Source organism: Salvelinus sp. IW2-2015, linkage group LG4p (assembly GCF_002910315.2).
Source record: "Salvelinus sp. IW2-2015 linkage group LG4p, ASM291031v2, whole genome shotgun sequence".
Lineage (NCBI taxonomy): Eukaryota > Metazoa > Chordata > Actinopteri > Salmoniformes > Salmonidae > Salvelinus > Salvelinus sp. IW2-2015.
The window spans coordinates 4,643,751-4,665,205 of record NC_036841.1 but is presented as its reverse complement, the minus strand read 5'-3'; the positions used below and the strand labels follow the sequence as shown (position 1 = coordinate 4,665,205).

The 21,455-nt window shown below is 44.0% G+C and overlaps 2 protein-coding genes across 2 annotated transcripts in view; one reads left to right on the top strand and one right to left on the bottom strand.

Moving 5' to 3' along the window:
* LOC111959394 (forkhead box protein N1-like) overlaps nucleotides 1-1,231 on the top strand; it is a 1,542-nt gene extending 311 nt beyond the window's left edge. The window contains exon 2 of the mRNA XM_023980912.2: nucleotides 823-1,231. Coding sequence (XP_023836680.1) covers nucleotides 823-1,151 — 329 coding nt within the window. The 3' untranslated portion in view covers nucleotides 1,152-1,231. The remainder of the gene's footprint in view (nucleotides 1-822) is intronic.
* Nucleotides 1,232-5,102: 3,871 nt separating this feature from the next.
* Nucleotides 5,103-21,455, bottom strand: part of LOC111959388 (protein unc-119 homolog A-like) — a 26,679-nt gene continuing 10,326 nt past the window's right edge. The window contains exons 2-5 of the mRNA XM_023980896.2: nucleotides 7,252-7,365; nucleotides 6,607-6,700; nucleotides 5,629-5,801; nucleotides 5,103-5,478 (exon numbers count right to left, since the gene is read on the bottom strand). Coding sequence (XP_023836664.1) covers nucleotides 5,366-5,478; nucleotides 5,629-5,801; nucleotides 6,607-6,700; nucleotides 7,252-7,365 — 494 coding nt within the window. The 3' untranslated portion in view covers nucleotides 5,103-5,365. The remainder of the gene's footprint in view (nucleotides 5,479-5,628; nucleotides 5,802-6,606; nucleotides 6,701-7,251; nucleotides 7,366-21,455) is intronic.

Genomic DNA, 21,455 nt, shown 5'->3' with positions numbered 1-21,455 from the left:
ACCCACTGTCGTCGGTCTGTCCTGTCCTGTTCCTGTCTGTCTGTTCTGTCTGTCTGTCTGTCTGTCTGTCCTGTCCTGTCTTGTCTGTCTGTCTGTCTGTCTGTCTGTCTGTCTGTCTGTCTGTCTGTCTGTCTGTCTGTCCTGTCTGTCTGTCTGGACGAGGAGGTGAATGTCCAAATGTGGCATGCTGCAACAGGTTTTTGGGCTCTTCTTACCGAAACCTTACTGATGAACCTGTGCCCGTCGAAAGTACTGAGATGATGACGAGGGGAAATAAGATAAAGACACTTCATGGCTCGGCGTGGTGTGGTTGTGGTGTGTGTTGTGTGTTGTGCACAATTGTGGCACTACCACGCTGCTTTGGTTCCCTTCTTGAACTTTTGACTTGATTTTTTTTAAAATTACTTTTAATTCCCTATTTTTTCGGTAGAAAAATGAGGTTGAGGCTGGTGCAGAGCTGGACATGAGAGCTGACTAAGGGATCTGAAGACTGCCATCCATGAGATCACATTATAGTTTAAGAAGCTGTATATTGTTGATTTACATAGAATGTTTACAACAGTGGAGTAAAACAAGCGTATTATGTTGGGTTCTGAACTAACTTCTAAGCTATATTCTCAAGGATGAGTGGGTAAATATCATTAATTGAAATGGTCAAAAAATTTATGGATTGCAATCAATTAACGCTAAGATGCCCTCTTTAGAAGAATGTCATAGACAATAACTGTTATTAGTCTTCAATGCAATTTCCTTGAATTCATTTACATAAGGTCGCAACATAACTATAGAAAACAAGTAAGTATATGTTCACTCTCCTCTCAGGTTACTTGTGGGACGAGCTGAGAGAGGACAGCCTGGCTCCTGATTCGCTGGTGGCAATCAGTCCCTCTCCGTCCCTCTCATCTTCCCAGCCAACACACTTCCTCCTGGGGTCAAGTCTGAGGAGCACCTGTCCTGTCAACCAGACATCAGAGTTGATCTCTGTCGGTCTGGGGAAGGAAGAGGAGGAAGATGAGGAGGAGATGGACGGAGGATGTGGAGGTCTATCAGACCTACATATTAATGGACAGTACCACACAGCCTACACAGGTGTGGAGAGTTTAGCTGGTTACCTCACTTCCATGGGGAACACCCCCATACCTTTGCTTTGAAGCCCAGGAATAGGGCTCCCTTCGTGAAATCTCACCAAGAYCTTCCCCCTGGACCTCCAGGACAACTCAAGACTGGGGTTGTGAAGGTCAAGACTTATCACAATGCAGCAATGAAACAGTGACAATATTGTGCACAGTTTGAGCACAATCAAACATCATATTTTGCTTTGCTTTGAACCTGTAGAGCTTGTTGGCTCAATTTGTCTACAATTAGCCTGAATTAAATGTGTGAGTGAGTAGGGGTTCAGGTTTTATCACAATTGTGTTAACAATATGTTTTTATTCATATCATTGACTGTGGCTGGGTCAAATTCAAAACTTGACATTCATGAGAATGAATGGATCCAAAAGCTCATGACACATCTTACTGTTCAGTGATTAGGAGTAGAGTGCAGTACCACCTAACTTCACACAAGATGGCAGCAGAGAGCTGTAGTGAACGTTAGAGTTGTTGATAAAAATACAGCGCTGGTGACATTTCTTCCTTATTCTACACTACAGAGAATCATATCTGTTCWACACAACACATTTCTATGTTGAACATTTTGTGAAGTCTCTTTCTCCTGAATAAGCCCCCTGTTGTGATATGTTCCCGCTTTTTCAATTTGCATTTTATTCAGTTTATGGTGACAAGAGATGATTCAAGCCATCTGGTTTTAAGCTCAAAGCTAATGAATGTAATTACAAGATTTGTCTTAGCATAATTGCTGATACGAAACAGGGAACATACTCACTGTTAACTCAATTAATTTTCTTTCTAGAAATWGTTTTCAAAGCTTTCTAGCTAAAATACCATTGAGGATGGAAGTCAATGTCAAGGCAGAGCCGGACAACTGTTCTCAGACCTTCCTCTGGTTCCTGTAAGCCCTATCTAATCATTTAGCTTCCATAATTATGAAAATGAATAAGGTGACATCACCTTACCAGGAACATATTTCGAGAGTGTATTTTAGTCATAGCATGTGTGAAAAGGCCCTTTTTCTTGTATGGAATGACTGAGTGTATAGTAAACTGTCTTTGATTTATAGCGCTTAAACTGATTCATGATTTGATATTCTAGTCTAGACGTCTATCACCATCACAAATCTATCCAGACATTGTAAAACAACCTTTGTTATAATTGGCTGTTCCCACATATTGTAGCTGGTGTCATTGTTTTACCATCTTGGGTATCAAGTGAAAAAAGACCACAAGTCGCATTTCAAGACTTCCCAAAAAAATCACATATATTTATTTCTCTGAGTGGCATTTCAACTGTCCAAACTTTACATCATTTTAATTTACAATAACCACATTTCTTATAAATACATCTGCAAATCTCTTGAGACTAAATATGTGCTGGATATCAAAATGAATATCTGGTTTTGAGTTCATATATGACTATCCTTCGCCTACTTTTAACTCGTCAAAGTGGCTACTTAAAAAAATACTTTAGAAGATAAAACTATGAGTATACATAAATAAACACGACTAGGGTTGCAAAATTCCAGTAACTTTCCTAAAATTCCCAGTTTTTCCAAAAATCCATCTTGGAAAATTCCTGGAATCAGGCTGGAATAAGAAATSCAGGAATCCTCCAAAAGGGACTTCTGGAAAACCAGGGAATTTTGGAAAAGCTAGAATTTTTCCAGMCCCAAATACGACACATTCACATTAAAAGAGTACCTGTCCCATTCTACGATGTACTGTACGCTAATGGCATTCAACTGGTTTCTACTGGCATGGTGATCAACAAAGAACCTCATCAAACGGTAGTACTGTTCCTTTCAGGGACAACGTGTCATTCAGAGCTAATGGCTATTTATTAGAAATTCAAGAAACTTTTTTGACTTTCTTTAAGAGTAAAAAAAAGTAGCAGAACCCTAGTAGAAATATATAGGTTCTGCTTGCTCGACTAGAATACATGTTTTGATGATGTCAGAGAATTGTGTGTCTGTGTCACTTGGTAATGCGACAGACAGCTGGTCTGTCTGTCTGTCTGTCTGTCTGTCTGTCTGTCTGTCTGTCTTTCTCTGTTGTTTAAATAGCTACAGTACCAGTCAAAAGTTTGGACACACCTACTCCTTCAAGGTTTTTTCAGATTTTTTTTTACTATGTTCTACATTGTAGAATAATAGTGAAGACATCAAAACTATGAAATAACACATATGGAATCATGTAGTAACCAAATATATATTATATATTTTAGATTCTTCAAARTAGCCACCCTTTGCCTTGATGACAGCTTTGCACAGTCTTGGCATTCTCTCAACACGCTTCACCTGGAATACTTTTCCAACAGTCTTGAAGGAGTTCCCACATATTCTGAGCACTTGTTGGCTGNTCCAACTCATCCCAAACCATCTCAATTGGGTTGAGGTCGGGTGATTTTGGAGGCCAGGTCATCTGATGCAGCACTCCATCACTCTTCTTCTTGGTCAAATAGCCCTTACAMGGCCTGGAGGTGTGTTGGGTCATTGTCCTGTTGAAAAACAAATGATAGTCCCACTAAGCGCAAACCAGATGGGATTGCATATCGCTGCAGAATGTTGTGGTAGACATGCTGGTTAAGTGTGCCTTGAAATCTAAATAAATCACTGACAGTATCACAGCAAAGCACACCCACACCATCACACCTCCTCCTCCATGCTTCACGGTGGGAACCACACATGCGGAGATCATCCATTCACCTACTCTGCGTCTCATAAAGACACGGCGATTGGAACCAAAAATCTCAACATTTGGACTAATYAGACCAAAGGACAAATTTCCACCGATCTAATGTCCATTGCTCRTGTTTGTTGGCCCAAGCAAGTCTCTTCTTATTATTGGTGTCCTTTAGTAGTGGTTTCTTTGCAGCAATTTGACCATGAAGGCCTGATTCACGCAGTCTSCTCTAAACAGTTGATGTTGAGATGTGTCCGTTACTTGAACTCTATGAAGCATTTATTTGTGCTGCAATTTCTGAGGCTGGTAACTCKTAAAGAACTCATCCTCTGCAGCAGAGGTAACTCTGGGYCTTCCTTTCCTGTGGCGGTCCTCATGAGAGCYAGTTTCATCATAGCACTTGATGGTTTTTGCGAATGCACTTGAAGAAACTTTTCTTGAAATGTTCTGCATGGACTGACCTTCATGTCTTAAAGTAACGATGGAATGTCGTTTCTCTTTGCTTATTTGAGCTGTTCTTGCCATAATATGGACTTGGTCTTCTACCAAATCTTCTGTATACCACCCCTAACTTGTCACAACACAACTGATTGGCTCAAACGCATTAAGAAGGCAAGACATTCCAGAAATGAACTTTTAACAAGGCACACCTGTTAATTGAAATGCATTCCAGGTGACTACATCATGAAGCTGGTTGAGAGAATGCCAAGAGTGTGCAAAGCTGTCATACTGGAAAAGGGTGGCAACTTTTTTAAACACTTTTTTGGTTACTACATGATTCCATATGTGTTATTTCATAGTTGTGATGTCTTCACTATTATTCTACAATGTAGAAAATAGTAAAGTAAAACCCTTGAATGAGTAGGTGTGTCCAAACTTTTGACTGGTACTGTAAATGTCAATGAGATGAAGTGCAGATAAGCAGACACTCTCTCTATCTCTCTTTCTCGCTCTCTACATTTTTTCTGTCTCTTCTTTTCTGTCTTTCCCTTTCTCTTTTTCTCTTTAGCTGACTGACTGAGAACACACTGACTAGACATTCAATCTCACTCATTGTTACTGGCCCTTATATACTGTACTGGTTGTGCATTTATTTTGTCTAGATCAGGCCACATCAGATGTGTCCCATAGCGAAGGTCTGTGTGTGTTTATGTATGCTAGACTGTGTACACATCTATAACACTCTCTATCAGACACAGCAAGTTGAGAGGTCATTGCAAGAGACTGGGGTAGGGGATTGCAACTAAGGGGATAACAAACAATGGGGGAATTCTGATTGGAGAAATAAAGCAGCTGAGAGTGCGAGGCTGTCCATCAGTCCTGTTGCTTGTCACCTGTCAGTCCGTCCATACGTCTCTCCGTTCGTTATGTCTGTCTATCTGTCTGTCTGTCTGTCTGTCTGTCTGTCTGTCTGTCTGTCTGTCTGTCTGTCTGTCTGTCTGTCTGTCTGTCTGTCTGTCTGTCTGTCTGTCGCATTGTCTGTCTGTCTGTCTGTCCATGGTCCTATGGAGGGGTGGGTTAGAGTTGGAGTTGGAGTGGGTCTAGGTGTCTAGGGAAGTCCTGTGCTCCTACGGACTCCCACTGTAGGAGTAGTCTGCCTTGTTGTGCATCACCAGCTTGTTGTCCACAAAGTAGAAGCTGTCGGACTGCGTTTTGTATGGGTGTAGGATCATCTCACGCACTGAGGAAGAAGAGGAAGGACACGTCAGTGTGTGTGTTTGAGTGAGTGTGTGTGTGTGTGTGTGTCGAACTGTGTCGTATGGGTACAGGAAGTGCGTGTATGCATGCATGCTATGTCTGTGTCTCTGTTTCTACGTGTGTCTATACTCACTGATGTCCTCTGATAGAGGGGGGAACTCGTAGATGTGTTCGCAGGTGTTCTTGCTGCTGGGCATACAGAAACCAAACTCAAAATCAAAACTCTTGAGGAGCTGCTCTCTGAAGTAGTGCCTCTCAATCATCCTGAAGTTGTTGATGGGCATGTCTCCCACTGTGAACTCCACACTGTGTCAGAGAGGAAAGGGGGACAGAGAGATCTGATAAACTATTGGAAACACACTTACACATCATTTGTTTGTTATAGTTTGTTGCAGAACCAAAGTGTAATTCCATGTTTCCTCATTTACCCCTCTACAGTAGCCCTTTCTTGCATTCTAATGACTAGTGGCCTTGTGTGGAATGTTATTCATATTTTTCATAATTTCATAATAAACATTAATTTAAATAAACAGCAGAAAATCTGGTGTTTCGATGCCAAACTTTTGCTATGTTTCAGCCTTCTGTGATGTATACAAAGTGTAATATTGGGATGAAAACTCCAAATGTAAAAACGTAATACATTTCAACTCTATATCTGACATGGTACAGGTGTCTTCTTTTTTTAAGCCCATAACCATGTGTGTGAGGTGTATACGTTGGTTTCAATGTAGATGTGTTTAAGACGACCAATAAACACTCTGTGTGACCCTGATTTAGCCCACTGCAGTAAAAGGTTCATTAATAACAACTGGCCTGACTGTCCTTTTTCTCATCTCTCTTTCTCTCTCTCTTTCTCCCTCACCCTGCCTCCTTTTTTTCTCTCTCCCTCTCTCTTTCTCCCCCTACTGTGTAGCCTTCCTGCCTCCTTGGTATCTGTCACACACAAACATGCACGCAAGCACGTAGGCACGCACACACACACCACCTCTCACTCTCTGAGAATAGCCCTCCCCATCTGTCTCCTCTCAGAAGAGAACAGCAGGGCACTGAATGGCCACCGCTCCACCACCCTTACACACCCACACAGGCGGCCATCTTAGCTGTGACTTACGTGGCGCCGACCTGGCGCAGCTGCAGGAAGGCAGGGGTGAACTGGTAACGGACGAAGCGGCCTCCGTTGGGGTCAAAATCCTTCTTTTCGCCCGCTGCCACAGTGTCACAAAAGAGACCGCGTTAAAGAGCCTGCTGTTTTGAAGCACAGTCTCTCTGCTGTGTACCTCTCTGAATAGACACTGTTTCAGAGCCTTAGATGATCAACTCACACAGCGAAATAACACCTTCTCAGTAGAGACCAAGCTAATAGGAGTAATTTGTTCATGAATCATGCATAGTACTGCCTGGGCCTAGTTAACCCAGAGGTATATGCTGCTCACACATACAGTAGGTCCTAAAACCTCTTCGTTATCAGAGGCTATGACCTGTATTTTAGTGCCACAAGTCATATATCCTAGGCTCTAATAAGAGAGAATATTGTTAACATGTATATATGAATATGTTAGGGAACACAAATACTAATGGTTATATTTAGCACAGAACAGGCCTATTACTGACCTGGTGCTGTTGGTTTGGTGATCTCAAACAGCACCGTCCCTGTCTCCATGTCTTGATTAAATACATTACCAACATATAGCTCATACACAGTACATGCATCTAATATATGTGCTGTTTAATACGGTAGTTTTGACATAGCCCATACCTGGTACAGGGGGTTTGGTGATCTCAAACAGCACCGTCCCAGTCTCCATGTCTCGGATCTTGAACCGTGTGAAGTCGATCATGTGAACGTTCTCCTCTGGGGAACATAGGTAGTCTGAAACAGAAAGGGGACAGAGCACATTTTAATCTGAATACAGTTGGGTTACATACTCTACAGAAAACATTTTAGTCTGAATACAGGAGGGGCTACGATATGTCCAGAAGACAGCGCTTTTAGGTCTGATTTAAAGGAGGGTACATACTCTAAGAACACTTTCAGTCTGAATACAGAGGGCTACATACTCTACAAACACTTTAGTCTGAATACGAGGAGGGCTACATACTCTAAGCAAACACTTTCAGTCTGAATACAGAAGGGCTACATACTCTACAAAACCTTTTAGTCTGAATCAGGAGGGCTACATACTCTACAGAACACTTTGAGTTTGAATACAGGAGGGCTACATACTCTACAGAACACCTTTTAGTCTGAATACAGGAGGGCTACATACTGCTACGAAAAACCTTTTAGTCTGAATACAGGAGGGCTACATACTCTACAGAACACATTTTAGTCTGAATACAGGAGGGGCTACATACTCTACAGAACACCTTTTAGTCTGAATACAGAGGAGGCTACATACTGTACAGAACACTTTAGTCTGAATACAGGAGGGCTACAGGAGGGTACATACTCTACAGAACACATTTTAGTCTGAATACAGGAGGGCTACAGGAGGGCTACATACTCTAACAAACACTTTCAGTCTGATACAGGAGGGCTACATACTCTACAGAACACATTTTAGTCTGAATACAGGAGGGCTACAGGAGGGCTACATACTCTACAGAAACCTTTTAGTCTGAATACAGGAGGGCTACATACTCTAAGAACACATTTTAGTCTGAATAGCAGGAGGCTACATACTCTACAGAACAATTTTTAGTCTGAATACAGGAGGGCTACGGAGGGTACACATCTAACAGAACACATTTTAGTCTGAAATACAGGAAGGCTACATACTCTACAGAACCTTTCAGTCTGAATACAGGAGGGCTACAACACTCTACAGAAACTTTTAGTCTGAATCAGGAGGGCTACAGGAGGCTACATACTCTACAGAAACCTTTTAGTCTGATACAGGAGGGCTACATACTCTACGAAGAACACCTTTTAGTCTGAATACAGGAGGGCTACAGGAGGGCTACATTCTCTACAGAGCACATTTTAGTCTGAATACAGGAAGGCTACAGGAGGGCTACATACTGTACAGAACACATTTTAGTCTGAATACAGGAAGGCTACAGGAGGGCTACATACTCTAAGACAGAACCTTTAAGTCAAAGGAATGAACAGTAGAAAGGACTATGTATACTTTTACCGTACTTTTGTTTACATTCATGGAATCATTCTTGAATTGTCAACCTCTTACATACAAATAAACCAGAAATGTTTAACATATTAGTATAAAAGTTCACTTTTATCAAGTAAAGGAATATAAAAGCATGAAACTTGGTACACTTGTACATCTGGACTACAAGTAATGATATCTATGTTATAAGACAATTATGCAGTTGTTAAAGCCTTGTGCTCACTGATTCAGCTCTTCCAAAACATGCCCCTTCACTAAGCACTCTGACCCTTCCCCATCCAGCCACTTGGCCAGCCTGTCAGATCCTCACCTAACAGAGAGACAGAAAGAGCTATTTTTACTCCTCTAATCTTTGCATCTGCCAAGATGTGACACTGACAATAACCACAGTCTTATAGTCACTGGAGAAGTTCTCTGTGATAACATGCATGCCCACAGTGTTTTGTGTCACACTAACAGAACTGACAGTTTGGAATCTGAGACACTTCTATAAGGCCCTCTCACAGAACTGACCGTTTGGAATATGTGGACAGGCAAAACTATTAGGACAGAAATCGAACACTAACCAACTGGTTCCAATATGGTTCCAATACGGCTCAGTTGGTTGGAACCATGGTGTCGGCAAAACCAGGGAAACACCAGGGTGCCAGCCAACTTAACCTAAGGTTCGGGTCGAGGGTACTGTACGCTGATCCCACACTCTTAGAAAAAAGGTTCCAAAAGGGTTCTTCGGCTGTCCCCATAAAATAACCCTTTTTGGTTCCAGGTGGAACCCTTTTTGGTTCCATGTAGAACCCTCTCTGTGGAAATGGTAACACATGAAACCCAAAAKAATTCTACCTGGAAMCAAAAAGGGTTCTTCAATGGGTTCTCCTATGGGGAAAGGCTAAGAACCGTTTTAGGTTCTAGATAGCACCCTTTTTGCAGATCTGTGCCAAAGGGACAGCATCTACAGCCCTGTGACATACACTCACCCCCCCACAGGCTGTGGATTAAGACTAAGAGGCTTACATTGTTTCACCGTCACATGGACAGATTGGAAGACGCTAAGGGGATTTGGGGAAACTATAGGTTTTACTGTACTGTAACCCCCATTCCCCTGACACCACCCCACAMATTGACCACTGCACCCCTTTCATACACCCCTCCCTACCTGCATCCTATTAAAAACTACAGGTGGGCACCTGCCTCTAAGCCTTTGATATAACTTCATGTCAAAACTGTACTGAGGTAGAATAGTAAGAGCACATTCTAGTAAGACTTTAGTGGGCCCTCACACACACACACACACACACACGCACACGCACACGCACACGCACACACACACACACACATGCGCGCGCGCGCGCGAAACATACACTGTGTGCACAGACACACGTATGCACGCACACAAACACTCTCTCCCTCCCTCTCTACTTACCTAAGGGTTAGGAACCAGATGGACCAAACTGGCTAGCCAATGGCCAGGAGATATTTTTAGCCTTCCTGGTACCTAGCTGTGCTACATGGAGAGAGGGGAGGTGTCTGTATGTGTATGTTAGTATGCATGGTTTTGTGTGTGTGTGTGTGCATATGTGTGTGTGTGTAAGGGCCTTAACACAAATCTGCTGAGGTCCTGTTCCCTGCTCCGGCCCTGGTGTTGTTAGGGTATTTAATTAATTGGCAGAGGCTTTGGACTCTTCTGTGTGTGTGTGGTGGTGTGTGTGTGTGTGTGTGTGTGTGTGTGTGTGTGTGTGTGTGGTGTGTGTGTGTGTGTGTGTGTGTGTGTGTGTGTGTGTGGTGGCGTGGCGTGCGTGCGGGTGCTGCGTGCGTGCGTGCGGTGTGTGCGGTGCGTGTGTGTGTGTGTGCTGTGCATATGTGTGTTGCGTGTAAGGGCCTTAACACAAATCTGCTGAGGTCCTGTTCCCTGCTCCGGCCTGGTGTGTTAGGGTCATTAATATAATTGGCAGCAGGCTTTGGACTCTTCTGTGTGTGTGTGCGTGCGGTGCGGTGTGCGTTGGTGCGTGTGCGTGTGTGTGTTGTGTGCGTGCGTGTGTGTGTGTGTGGTGCGTTGCGCAGTGCGTGTTGTGTGTGTGTGCGTGTGCGTGTGGTGGTGTGTGTGGTGTGTGCGCGTGCGTGTGTGTGTGTGCCTGTGCAGATTGGAGTAATTCCTTTGAGTTGTGACTGGGTCTCCTGGCTACTTTCCATCTCACCTACTACCCACCTGTCATTATAATCCACACCACAGTACTACTACACCTTCAGATAGATAGTAAAAATGGTGTATMCYGTATGTGTGTGTGTGCGGGCGTGTGTATTCTTTACTGGTGGGGCAATGGACATGTTTAATAGGTAAGGCCAGGGGTCTATGTCTAAGGCCAGAAAGGTTATCTCAGGTGAGAGTACAGTTGATGGGAAAGCACTTAGCACTGGGACATAACGGGAAGTCAGTCCAGCCACACCACATCACATGTCTGCTGGAATAACAGGCCAGTCAACAGATTTACTGTACATGTAAGCAGCTCTMCAACTTAAACCAGCAACCACAAACTGTGATTTTTACTTCTGAGGCCAACATACTGTAAGCTATGAGGGTTACAAAATAACTCCAACTGATGTGAGGCTTATCTGTACTACTGAACTATGGCAAGTTTCAAGTTTTATTTGTCAAATGCACAAGTACAGTGACATGCTTTACTTGAAATCCCAATCCAACAGTGCTGTACTCAATATCAAACTAGTATAAAAACAAACAAAAAAACAACAATAAAAAACACAWTAAGACAAAAACAGAAGAATGTCAGCTATATTCAGGGTCAGTGTCAATACCAAATTCACAATGTGCAGGGATACTGGAGTACTGAGGTAGATACACTACATTACCAAAAGTATGTGGACACCTGCCGGTTGAACATCTCATTCCAAATTCATGGGCATTAATATGGAGTTGGTCCCCCCTTTGCTGCTATAACAGCCTCCACTCTTTTGGGAAGGCTTTCCRATAGATGTTGGAACATTGCAGCGGGGACTTGCTTCCATTCAGCCACAAGAGCATTAGTGAGGTTGGGCACTGATGTTGGGCAATTAGGCCAGGCCTAATTGTTGGCATTCCAATTCATTCCAAAGGCGTTCGATGGCGTTGAGGCCAGGGCTCTGTGCAGACCAGTCAAGTTCTTCAAAACTAATCTCAACAAACCATTTCTGTATGGACCTGCTTTGTGCACAGGGGCATTGTCATGCTGAAACAGGAAAGGGCCTTACCCAAACTGTTGCCACAAAGTTGGAAGCACAGAATCGTCTGGAATGTCATTGTATGCTGTAGCATTACGATTTCCCTTCACTGGAACTAAGGGGCCTAGCCCGAACCATGACAAACAGCCCCAGACCATTATTCCTCMTCCACCAAACTTTACAGTTGGCACTATACATTGGGGCAGGTAGTGTTCTCCTGGCATCCGCCAAACCCAGATTTGTTCGTTGGACTGCCAGATGCTGAAGCGTGGTTCATCACTCCAGAGAACTCGTTTCCACTGCTCCAGAGTCCAATGGCGGCGAGCTTTACACCGCCCAGCCGACGCTTTGCATTGTGCATGGTGATCTTTTGTTTGTGCGGCTGCTCGGCCATGGAAACCCATTTCATGAAGCTCCTGATGGACAGTTCTTGTGCTGAAGCTGCTTCCAGAGGTAGTTTAGAACTCAGTAATGAGTGTTGCGGCCGAGGACACACTCCGCGCTTCAGCACTTGGCGGTCCCGTTCTGTGAGTTTGTGTGGCCTACCACTTCGCGGCTGAGCCGTTGGTGCTCCTAGACGTTTCCACTTCACTATACCAGCACTTACAGTYGACCGGGGAAGCTCTAGCAGGGCAGAAATTTGACGAACTGACTTGTTGGAAAGGTGGCATCCTATGACAGTGCCCCGTTGAAAGTCACTGAGCTCTTCAATGAGGCCATTCTAATGCTAATGTTTGTCTATGGAGATTGCATGGCTGTGTGCTCGATTTTATACACCTGTCAGCAACTGGTGTGGCTGAAATAGCCGAATCYGCTAATTTGAAGGGGTGCCCACATACTTTTGTATATATAGTGCACCTGTATGTGAATAACACATTGATTTAGGGGTAAATGTGGTCAATAAACGGTAGCAATATTGAGGGTTGTACAGTACAGTATATCTTAAATAATTGTCAATGACCATTGAGTTCAAATACTAACTTACAGCACTTAGGCTAACCTTTTGCTCATTTGGCAGCACAGGTCATTCAGGTTCAAATAAGTGTAAAATAATACTATTCAAATTCAAATGTTGCTGTCCCCTCAATAATAAACAAAGAAGTATAGAACAGACCTACAGTGTTAGAATGTAGATATTCATAACAAAACACTATAGACTATTACAGCTCTATAACATTATTGTAGGTCAGTTATGTGTGTAGTGACTGAATGACCTTAATGTGCACTCTGACGCCATATGGTACAGTAGATGTCATCTAACTACCTAACACGTTACATCAGAGGCCAAAGCTGTGTCCAGGCATCGGCTAACAAGTGGTAGAGCAGGCTAGTGCGGCCATTAAATCCTCATCAACATGCAGTACAACCATGCTGCAACGCAGCGCCATTTAAATTCAGTGTTGGAAAAGTCAAAAGTCAATCTCTGGAAGAAAGAATGATGCCGTGCCGTCCGCAAAATTGTAAGAAATTATGTTATTATGACCATTCTATTTCTATAATAAGACGTCCCTTTTCCAATCTGTCAGTCAAATCCAAAGGCTCCACCCACATTTTTACAGCCATGACAACCACAATCACAGTATGTTGGAAAGGAAGCCGTTGTTACCCTGGCAACACTGGCAATATGTTCTTGGCACACGGCAGCCTTGCCTTCTTTACTGTGACTGTGATGTCTGATAAGAGTGATGTTCTCAGAACATGAGACGGCTACAGATCAGCTAGCTAAACAGGAGCTCCACGAGCAAATTGTATGAGCCCCACTACCCATACTGCAGTGCAAAGGCTGCATCTTAATAGTCGTCCCCACAACCCATAGTACAAAGAAGGCCGCATCTCAATAGTCTAAAGTGGCTTCCTCCCCTTTACTGATCTGAACACACAGACAAAATAAATTATGGAGGAAATTGCTTTCACCTGTTCAGTTCATTCATGTCAGTGTAGATTTTCTTCTCCACTATGCAATCTGGTTTCCGAACTGGTCATGGGTGCACCTCAGCCACGCTCAAGRTCCTAAAAGATATCATAACCGCCATTGATAAAAGACAGTACTGTGCAGCCGTCTTCATCGACCTGGCCAAGGCTTTCGACTCTGTCAATCACCGCATTCTTATCGGCAGACTCAATAGCCTTGGCTTCTCAAATGACTGCCTTGCCTGGTTCACCAACTACTTCTCAGATAGAGTTCAGTGTGTCAAATCGGAGGGCCTGTTGTCCGGACCTCTGGCAGTCTCTATGGGGGGTGCCACAGGGTTACATTTTCGGGCCGACTCTTTTGTCTGTATATATCAATGATGTCGCTCTTGCTGCTGGTGATTCTCTGACCACCTCTACGCAGACGACACCATGTATACACCACGACATCTGTATACATCTGGCCCTTCTTTGGACACTGTGCTAAGAAACCTCCAAACGAGCTTCAATGCCATACAACAATCTTTCCGAGCCTCCAACTGCTTTTAAATGCTAGTAAAACTAAGTGCATGCTCTTCAACCGATTGCTGCCCGCACCCGACCGACCGACTAGCATCACTACTCTGGACGGTTCTGACTTAGAATATGTGGACAACTACAAATACCTAGGTGTCTGGTTAGACTGTAAACTCTCTTTCCAGACTCACATTAAGTATTTCCAATCCACACAACAAAGCCTCCTTCACTCATGCTGCCAAACATAGCCTCGTAAAACTGACTATCCTACCGATCCTTGACTTCGGCGATGTAATTTACAAAATAGCCTCCAACACTCTACTCAGCAAACTGGATGTAGTCTATCCCAGTGCCATCCGTTTTGTCACCAAAGCCCCATATACTACCCACCACTACGACCTTGATGCTCTCGTTGGCTGGCCCTCACTACATATTCGTCGCCAAACCCACTGGCTCCAGGTCATCTATAAGTCTATGCTAGGTAAAGCCCTGCCTTATCTCAGCTCACTGGTCACCATAGTAACACCCACCCATAGCACACGCTCCAGCAGGTATATCTCACTGGTCATCCCCAAAGCCAACACCTCTTTGGCCACCTTTCCTTCCAGTTTTCTGCTGCCAATGACTGGAACTGCAAAAATCACTGAAGCTGGAGTCTTATATCTCCCTCTCTAACTTTAAGCATCAGCTGTCAGAGCAGTTTACCGATCACTGTACCTGTACACAGCGAATCTGTAAATAGCACACCCAACTACCTCATCCCCATATTGTTATTTATCTTTTTGCTCTTTTGCACCCCAGTATCTCCTTGCACATCATCATCTGCACATCTATCACTCCAGTGTTAATGCTGAATTGCAATTATTTCGCCTCTATGGCCTATTTATTGCCTTACCTCCCTACTCTTCTACATTTGCACACACTGTACATAGATTTTTACATCGTGTTATTGACTGTACGTTTGTTTATGTGTAACTCTGTGCTGTTGTTTTTGTCGCACTGCTTTGCTTTATCTTGGCCAGGTCGCAGTTGTAAATGAGAACTTGTTCTCAACTGGCCTACCGGGTTAAATAAAGGTGAAATAAATACAAATAAAAAACAACTGTGGGAGAGGAGGAGAGACTATTGAGACACACCCAAAGTGACCAACACTCCATTGCTCACCACAAAAGATGACAATGATAATACCACTACATTATCTGTACCTACTATAGGTCCAATAGTCATTGAGCCATCTGAAGTAACAGGGTCTGAAATGTTGAAGGCTCAGAGTAAGATAGCATCAGAGACCTTTGTGCAGGCAATGCCAAAAGGCACATGGACAAAAGGACAAAAGACCCTAGCCTGTTCCATCAGAGACGGTCATGACGACTCACTGTCAGGCTTGTATTAGCATGAGCTATTCAATAATTTCAGCTAACATGGCGTGGACCAAATCTATCGGCCACCCCTGATTATTCATGTAGCCTAAATATCGTATTCCCTTCAATACACATCACAATACACAATATACTGTACACTGCACATCATATAAGTGATCATACCTACTTCCTCAATGGGAATCCTACTTTCTGATTGATTTCTGTTGTAGTTTTAGCTTTTCCCACTCATCCAGTCCAGTGGGCAGGTAGGTAGGGAGAGAATACACTACATGGCTGCCTAACGTTAAATTGAATCTTTGGCCCCGTGAAACGCTGCACTGCAAAATGTGTGTGTGATTATAAATCCGAAGCTAACTGGACAGAGGACTGACAGATGCCCTGCAGAGGAGGGATGGCAACACGCCAAGTTACACACACACACACACACACTACCAGCAGGAAGGCTCTATGATTTACTGAGGGTGCATATACGTGAGGCACGACTATCTAGCACACACACACGAACGACACACACCACACACACACACATCTACACAACACAGCACCTCAACCTGAGGTGGAATGAGCCTACGGGAGTGGAGAACACACTGCATCACACTCAAACACATCCAAGCCATAGCCAGCAGAATACAGATGGAGAGACCGTATAATGGTCATCAATGCGCGTCAGATCGTAAGAAGCAGCACGTTGTGAAAGTTTCGTAGAAATAAAATGTACTTCTACGATAACCATATTTCACACCAACGATTAGTGCACACCAAAAAGCCCTGAGCAATCAGGGCTCCTTAATGTCTCTCCAATCTTTCTCTAGCTCACTTGGATAGGCCTGCCATGGGTAGATAATAATGCGGGATAACGTTGCATACGCCGCTGAGTTAAAATCCTAACAGACCTCATACCGCTGACTTCTTTAGAGGGTGAATTGTAGAAATGAATACAGCATAGTCGTTATACATTCCTTCATCAAAAGATTGGGGACTGACAACACCGAGTATTCGCATTTTTACACCTGGAACAACAGTATGAAAGAGAGAGACACTGACAAAATGAGTGTCAATGAGCATCATCGGGATTTAACATAGAAGAGGTTCCACTTTGCTATTCAGCTGAGTGGTTATCCTTGAAGAGGAGAGGAGGATTGAGAGGAGAAGGAAAGGACGTAGAAATGGAGGTGGAGCAGGGGCAGGAGAGGTAGGAGAGGTAGAGAAAGAGGAAAGATTATAGCATGTATGATTGGTAATCGTTTGAAAACATGTCTTTGTTCTATTAAACAGCATCACAGCAACCACCTGTCTCATGGAGGACAATTGTACCAGTAATTGCAGCTGAGTAACTGGCTAATCAAGTCCTATGGCTTTATAATACGCAGAGAGAGCCTTAAGAGGTTTAAAGAATACAGTTTATGAGCAATCACACCGGGAGTCGAACTGCCCTCAAGTCAATCATTACATTCCTCTCACGTAGAGACACTAGTGTCTGTATTGATACTCCAAAATTGAGTGAGAACAAGGTGGCCCAGGTGAATCTACAGCACATCTCACGTTAGTGTGTAACAGTGTTAATGTTTTCTATGCATCGGGCAGAGGTCGTGTACTGTCCTACTCATCATGTGTTGCTATGGGCTGCTGCTTGCTTGCCATATGGTGAAGGGGAAATCTATTGTGACTCACCTAAGGGGGGTTTCTGTCTGTGCATGTGATGAGTGTAAAAGGTAGACCCTGCCTCTACGAATGTTTTGAAATGTTGAGAGGACTAATATGTAGCCCCATTAACGCCGCTGTGGTGTGATAGCGCTTTTATTTGGAGCCGTATTACAATACAGATCAAGGGAACGGGCAGAAAGGGGTAGGAGAAGTGGGCCTCACATACAGCAGCTCCTGGCAAGCGATCTTTGCATTTTAGCCGGCTCGAGACATCGTATGGCTGGGTCATGTTGGGTCCGGCCTTATTTTTCCTGGTGGCCTCACTAGTTATGTGAAAGAGATTAACCTCGTATAAGGAGAGCTCTGGGGACAGGGTCGTCTGGAGTGCTGGCAAGCATAAATGGCCGAGGATCTGCAAGAACAGATGTAGCATATTTTAGAGCGGGCAATCAGTATCTTGGGAGTGGCCTTGAATCGATAGAAGGGAAAGGGTGATACCATTATTTCAGTTTTAACAACTGGAATGCATTCAAACTGGAATACTGGCGAATTAGGATTTGGTGTCTTCTTCCAGCATCTTGTAATCCCAACCCAGCTTTATGAGGTCGAAAAGTAGGATGCAGGTAACCGTAGCCCGTTAAGATCGAGGAGAAACATCAGATCGAGCGCTTTGGCGCACGCAAAGTTAAGGACTTGGACAGGGAGGGTTGAAATCGGAACATCGGGTACGCCTTGCTAGGGGGCAGGATCGACAGGATTTAATTTTCACTGTCAGCTTCGGGGATTCAGATGCAGCACCTTACCTGGTTACTGGCCACGCTCATAGACGATTGTCGACATACCACGTGCGTGTGTGTGCTATATAATTAGCCTGGGCGTAGAGTCCTGAGTTGTGTGTCTGTTGGTCTGTGTGCTGTGTTAGTGTGTCAAGCCGTCACCGTCACAGGGTCCCTCTCTCTCTATCCTCTCTCTCTCCACCCTCTTTTCGCTTTCCCTCTTTTTTCTCTCCCTCATCTCTGAGAGGAGCACACCACTTCTCACTTCCTTTTCCTTTAACAGCTATCACCTAGCAAGCTTGTTCTGATACTTCGTGCCAGGCATTTTGCTTATTTCTGTCTTCCACCTCAATCCATCCTCCTCTCCTCCCTCGCCTCCATCCACCCACCACACCCTCCCTCCGTCCTCCCCCATGCTCCGGTCCCTCATTACATTTAGCACCCTCCCCCCAACTCTCCTCCTGCTCTACCTTTCCTCCCCTCCACCTGCCCACTTTGCGTGAACAAAATACAACAAAACATGAAACAAAGCAGAGCAGAACGACTCATGTTAGGGTTAATTCAAATGGTAATGAAACGCTATCAGCTGGCCTCAGATCTGTTAATGCTGTATAGATATGGTCGTTGTCATGAAAAAACAAACAGATCTGGGATCAGGTTGATGAAATGCTACATTACAGTGATCTGATAAAGTGGTGTCAGACCACTGGGCCTCCTGCTGTGAGTGTGTGTGAGTGTGTGTGTGTATGTACGCGTGCGTTCGTGCGAGTGTGTCCGCATGTCCGTGTGTCTTTCTCTGTCTGGTACTTAACGGGAGGTAGTCTAGTGGTTAAGAGTGTTGGGCCAGTAACCAAAAGGCTGCTGGTTGGAATCCCTGAGCCGACTAGCTGAAAAATCGGTCTGTGCCCTTGAGCAAGGCACTTAACCCTAATTGCTCCTGTAAGTCGCTCTGGATAAGAGCGTCTGACAAAATGACTCAAATGTAAAAGAAATAGATGAGAAAGACATTTGCCACTCTCAGGCTCAGAAAGCCATTTGGCTGTTACTGCCTGAGGCTCTGCCTGTAATACATTACAGTGTGATGCAGAACACCTTCAGATATGTCTTGGAACAGATATAACATGGTACATTGACATGAACTCCACGTAATAGGAATGTGGGTTCTATGCAGGTTCTATGCAGGTTCTATGCTTTATGTACAGTCCTTATATTCATACACAGTAGACGACAAGGCTACAGGATATGATAGAGCCTCAGGTTATTCCAAAACTGGACACACAACAGCATGGGCTGACAGTGATCTGCATTTCTTGCCTCTAGTGCTTCAAAGCTCACAGAAGTATTGCGGAGGAGTAAAATTAGACTCAGTCTTGAGTCATGCTGTTCTTACAAAACGGACCTGTTTTGACACAAGATGGTCATTCGTGGCATTCATCAACAGCAAGCGACTGCCATATATAGTTCTTATAGAAATGGACCTGTTTTGACACAAGATGGTCATTCGTGGCATTCATCATCAGCAAGCGACTGGTAGCCATTTATAGCTCCTAATCCCCCAGATTAGCCAGGAGGAGTTAGAAGACTTTTCAGCCACAAGCTTTGTTCACATCTACCCTTTTCTTTATTTTGATTTGAATCGAGCTGTCAATCAATGTGGATAATTAATTCATGTTATTAGGCTATTAAATAGAATAAATAAAATGTGGCCCATAAAATACCCAAGGACACCTGTTTACAGGACATGTCCAAAACATTTGACAGTCTCCCACAGGAACAAATCTACATTTTAAATGGCTGTTAATTTCAGGTTGATAATAGGCTTTTTATTATGCTTCTTCACACAACATGTCTAAAATATGCTGCCTGTAGGCTACTGGCTTGCAGCCTGGCTGACTGTGAGGTGATTGGCTGGCTGGCTGTGAGGTTTATTGAAAGGTTGTGTTTTTATTTAACAGCTGAATGCAGATTAGATTTCCTCCCTCCTCTTATCTTCCTCCTCAGCCCCCGCTCAGTCTGCCATTCGGTCGGAGTGAAAAAGCAGCTTGATTTTTTAAAGGGCATGAGTGAGAGAGCTTGTGTCTGTTTGTGTGCATAAAGGTCTGGGGGAGAGGTATCAGGAGGGTTTACGCCTTAATCACCCTGACAGTGTCATTGCACAAAATGGTACGCAGCATCATCTGAATATGTGTGCAACAATAGGTCAACATTTACCCTCTGCTACCATGTCAAGCAGCCTACGCATACAGTTTGACTCATACGTTCGATAAATCCAACGTATCCACCACACAGAACGCACTGCAACTGCCTCTGCAACGCAATGCTGTAAGACAAACGCAGCGTTCCATTGAATTTAATGTACTTCTGGTGTACTAAAACACAATGAAGCTGTTGGTGTGACCGAGGCGTTAATGTCTGAATTTGAGCTGCAATTGGCTGTGAGAGAAGTGTTGCTGTGTGGTTGCGCTACAGAACACACTAGCTCTGTTCACAAGCCCTGTGAGTGAACACAATGTTCTGTGGTCCTAGGCGCTACATCATGCTAACCACACACACTAGGGTAACCAATCGATTGCCACATCTATAAAAAAAATGCATTCCAGATGGACCCCAACACAAACACACACACACACACACACACACACACACACGTGTGTGTGTGTGTGTGTGTGTGTGTGTGTGTGTGTGTGTGTGGTGTGTGTGTGTGTGTGTGTGTGTGTGTGTGTGTGTGTGTGTGTGTGTGTGCTGTGTGTCATAACATGTGTGTGTATACATGTGTGTGTGCATACATGTGTGTGTGCATGCATGCGTGTGTTCACCCTCTGAAATGGGATGACGGATGAACTGAGACGATTCGCATTCAAGCTAAAACAGCCCTACGGTACAATAACACATATCAGACAGTCTTTCTACCCAGCCATGTTCATTTCATTTGCCTCCATTCTTTGTGACGTTTGGCACAGAATCCTATCAACATAGAGCAGAGTTTAAAATGGCCGCTGGCCTTTTCTCTCTCAACTGGTAGCAGTGTGACCCTGGGGGCCAGTGAAGTACTTAGTGGTAGATGTTAGATATCAGAGGAAAGCTGTCAGAAAGATGTGCTACTGCAGTGTAACTGGAGCTTCCTGGGCTTTGTTTATTTTGCCTATGGCCCTGAACATGGCTCCAACTAGGCCTACATGGCCAAGCTGCAAAGTCAAACTTGGCTATAATGTGACAATTGTTTTGCCCTACAATATGCTTATTTTAAGTTTAAGGGTAGGGTCAGAGCCTTTCCTTTGATCCTCCACTTCCTAGTATGTGTCTGTGCTTGCACCTGGTTGGCTGAAGCAGTTTATTAACCTGTAGCAGTCTATACTGTGGCCTCTAAAGCTCCGCCTCTGATAAAATGGATTC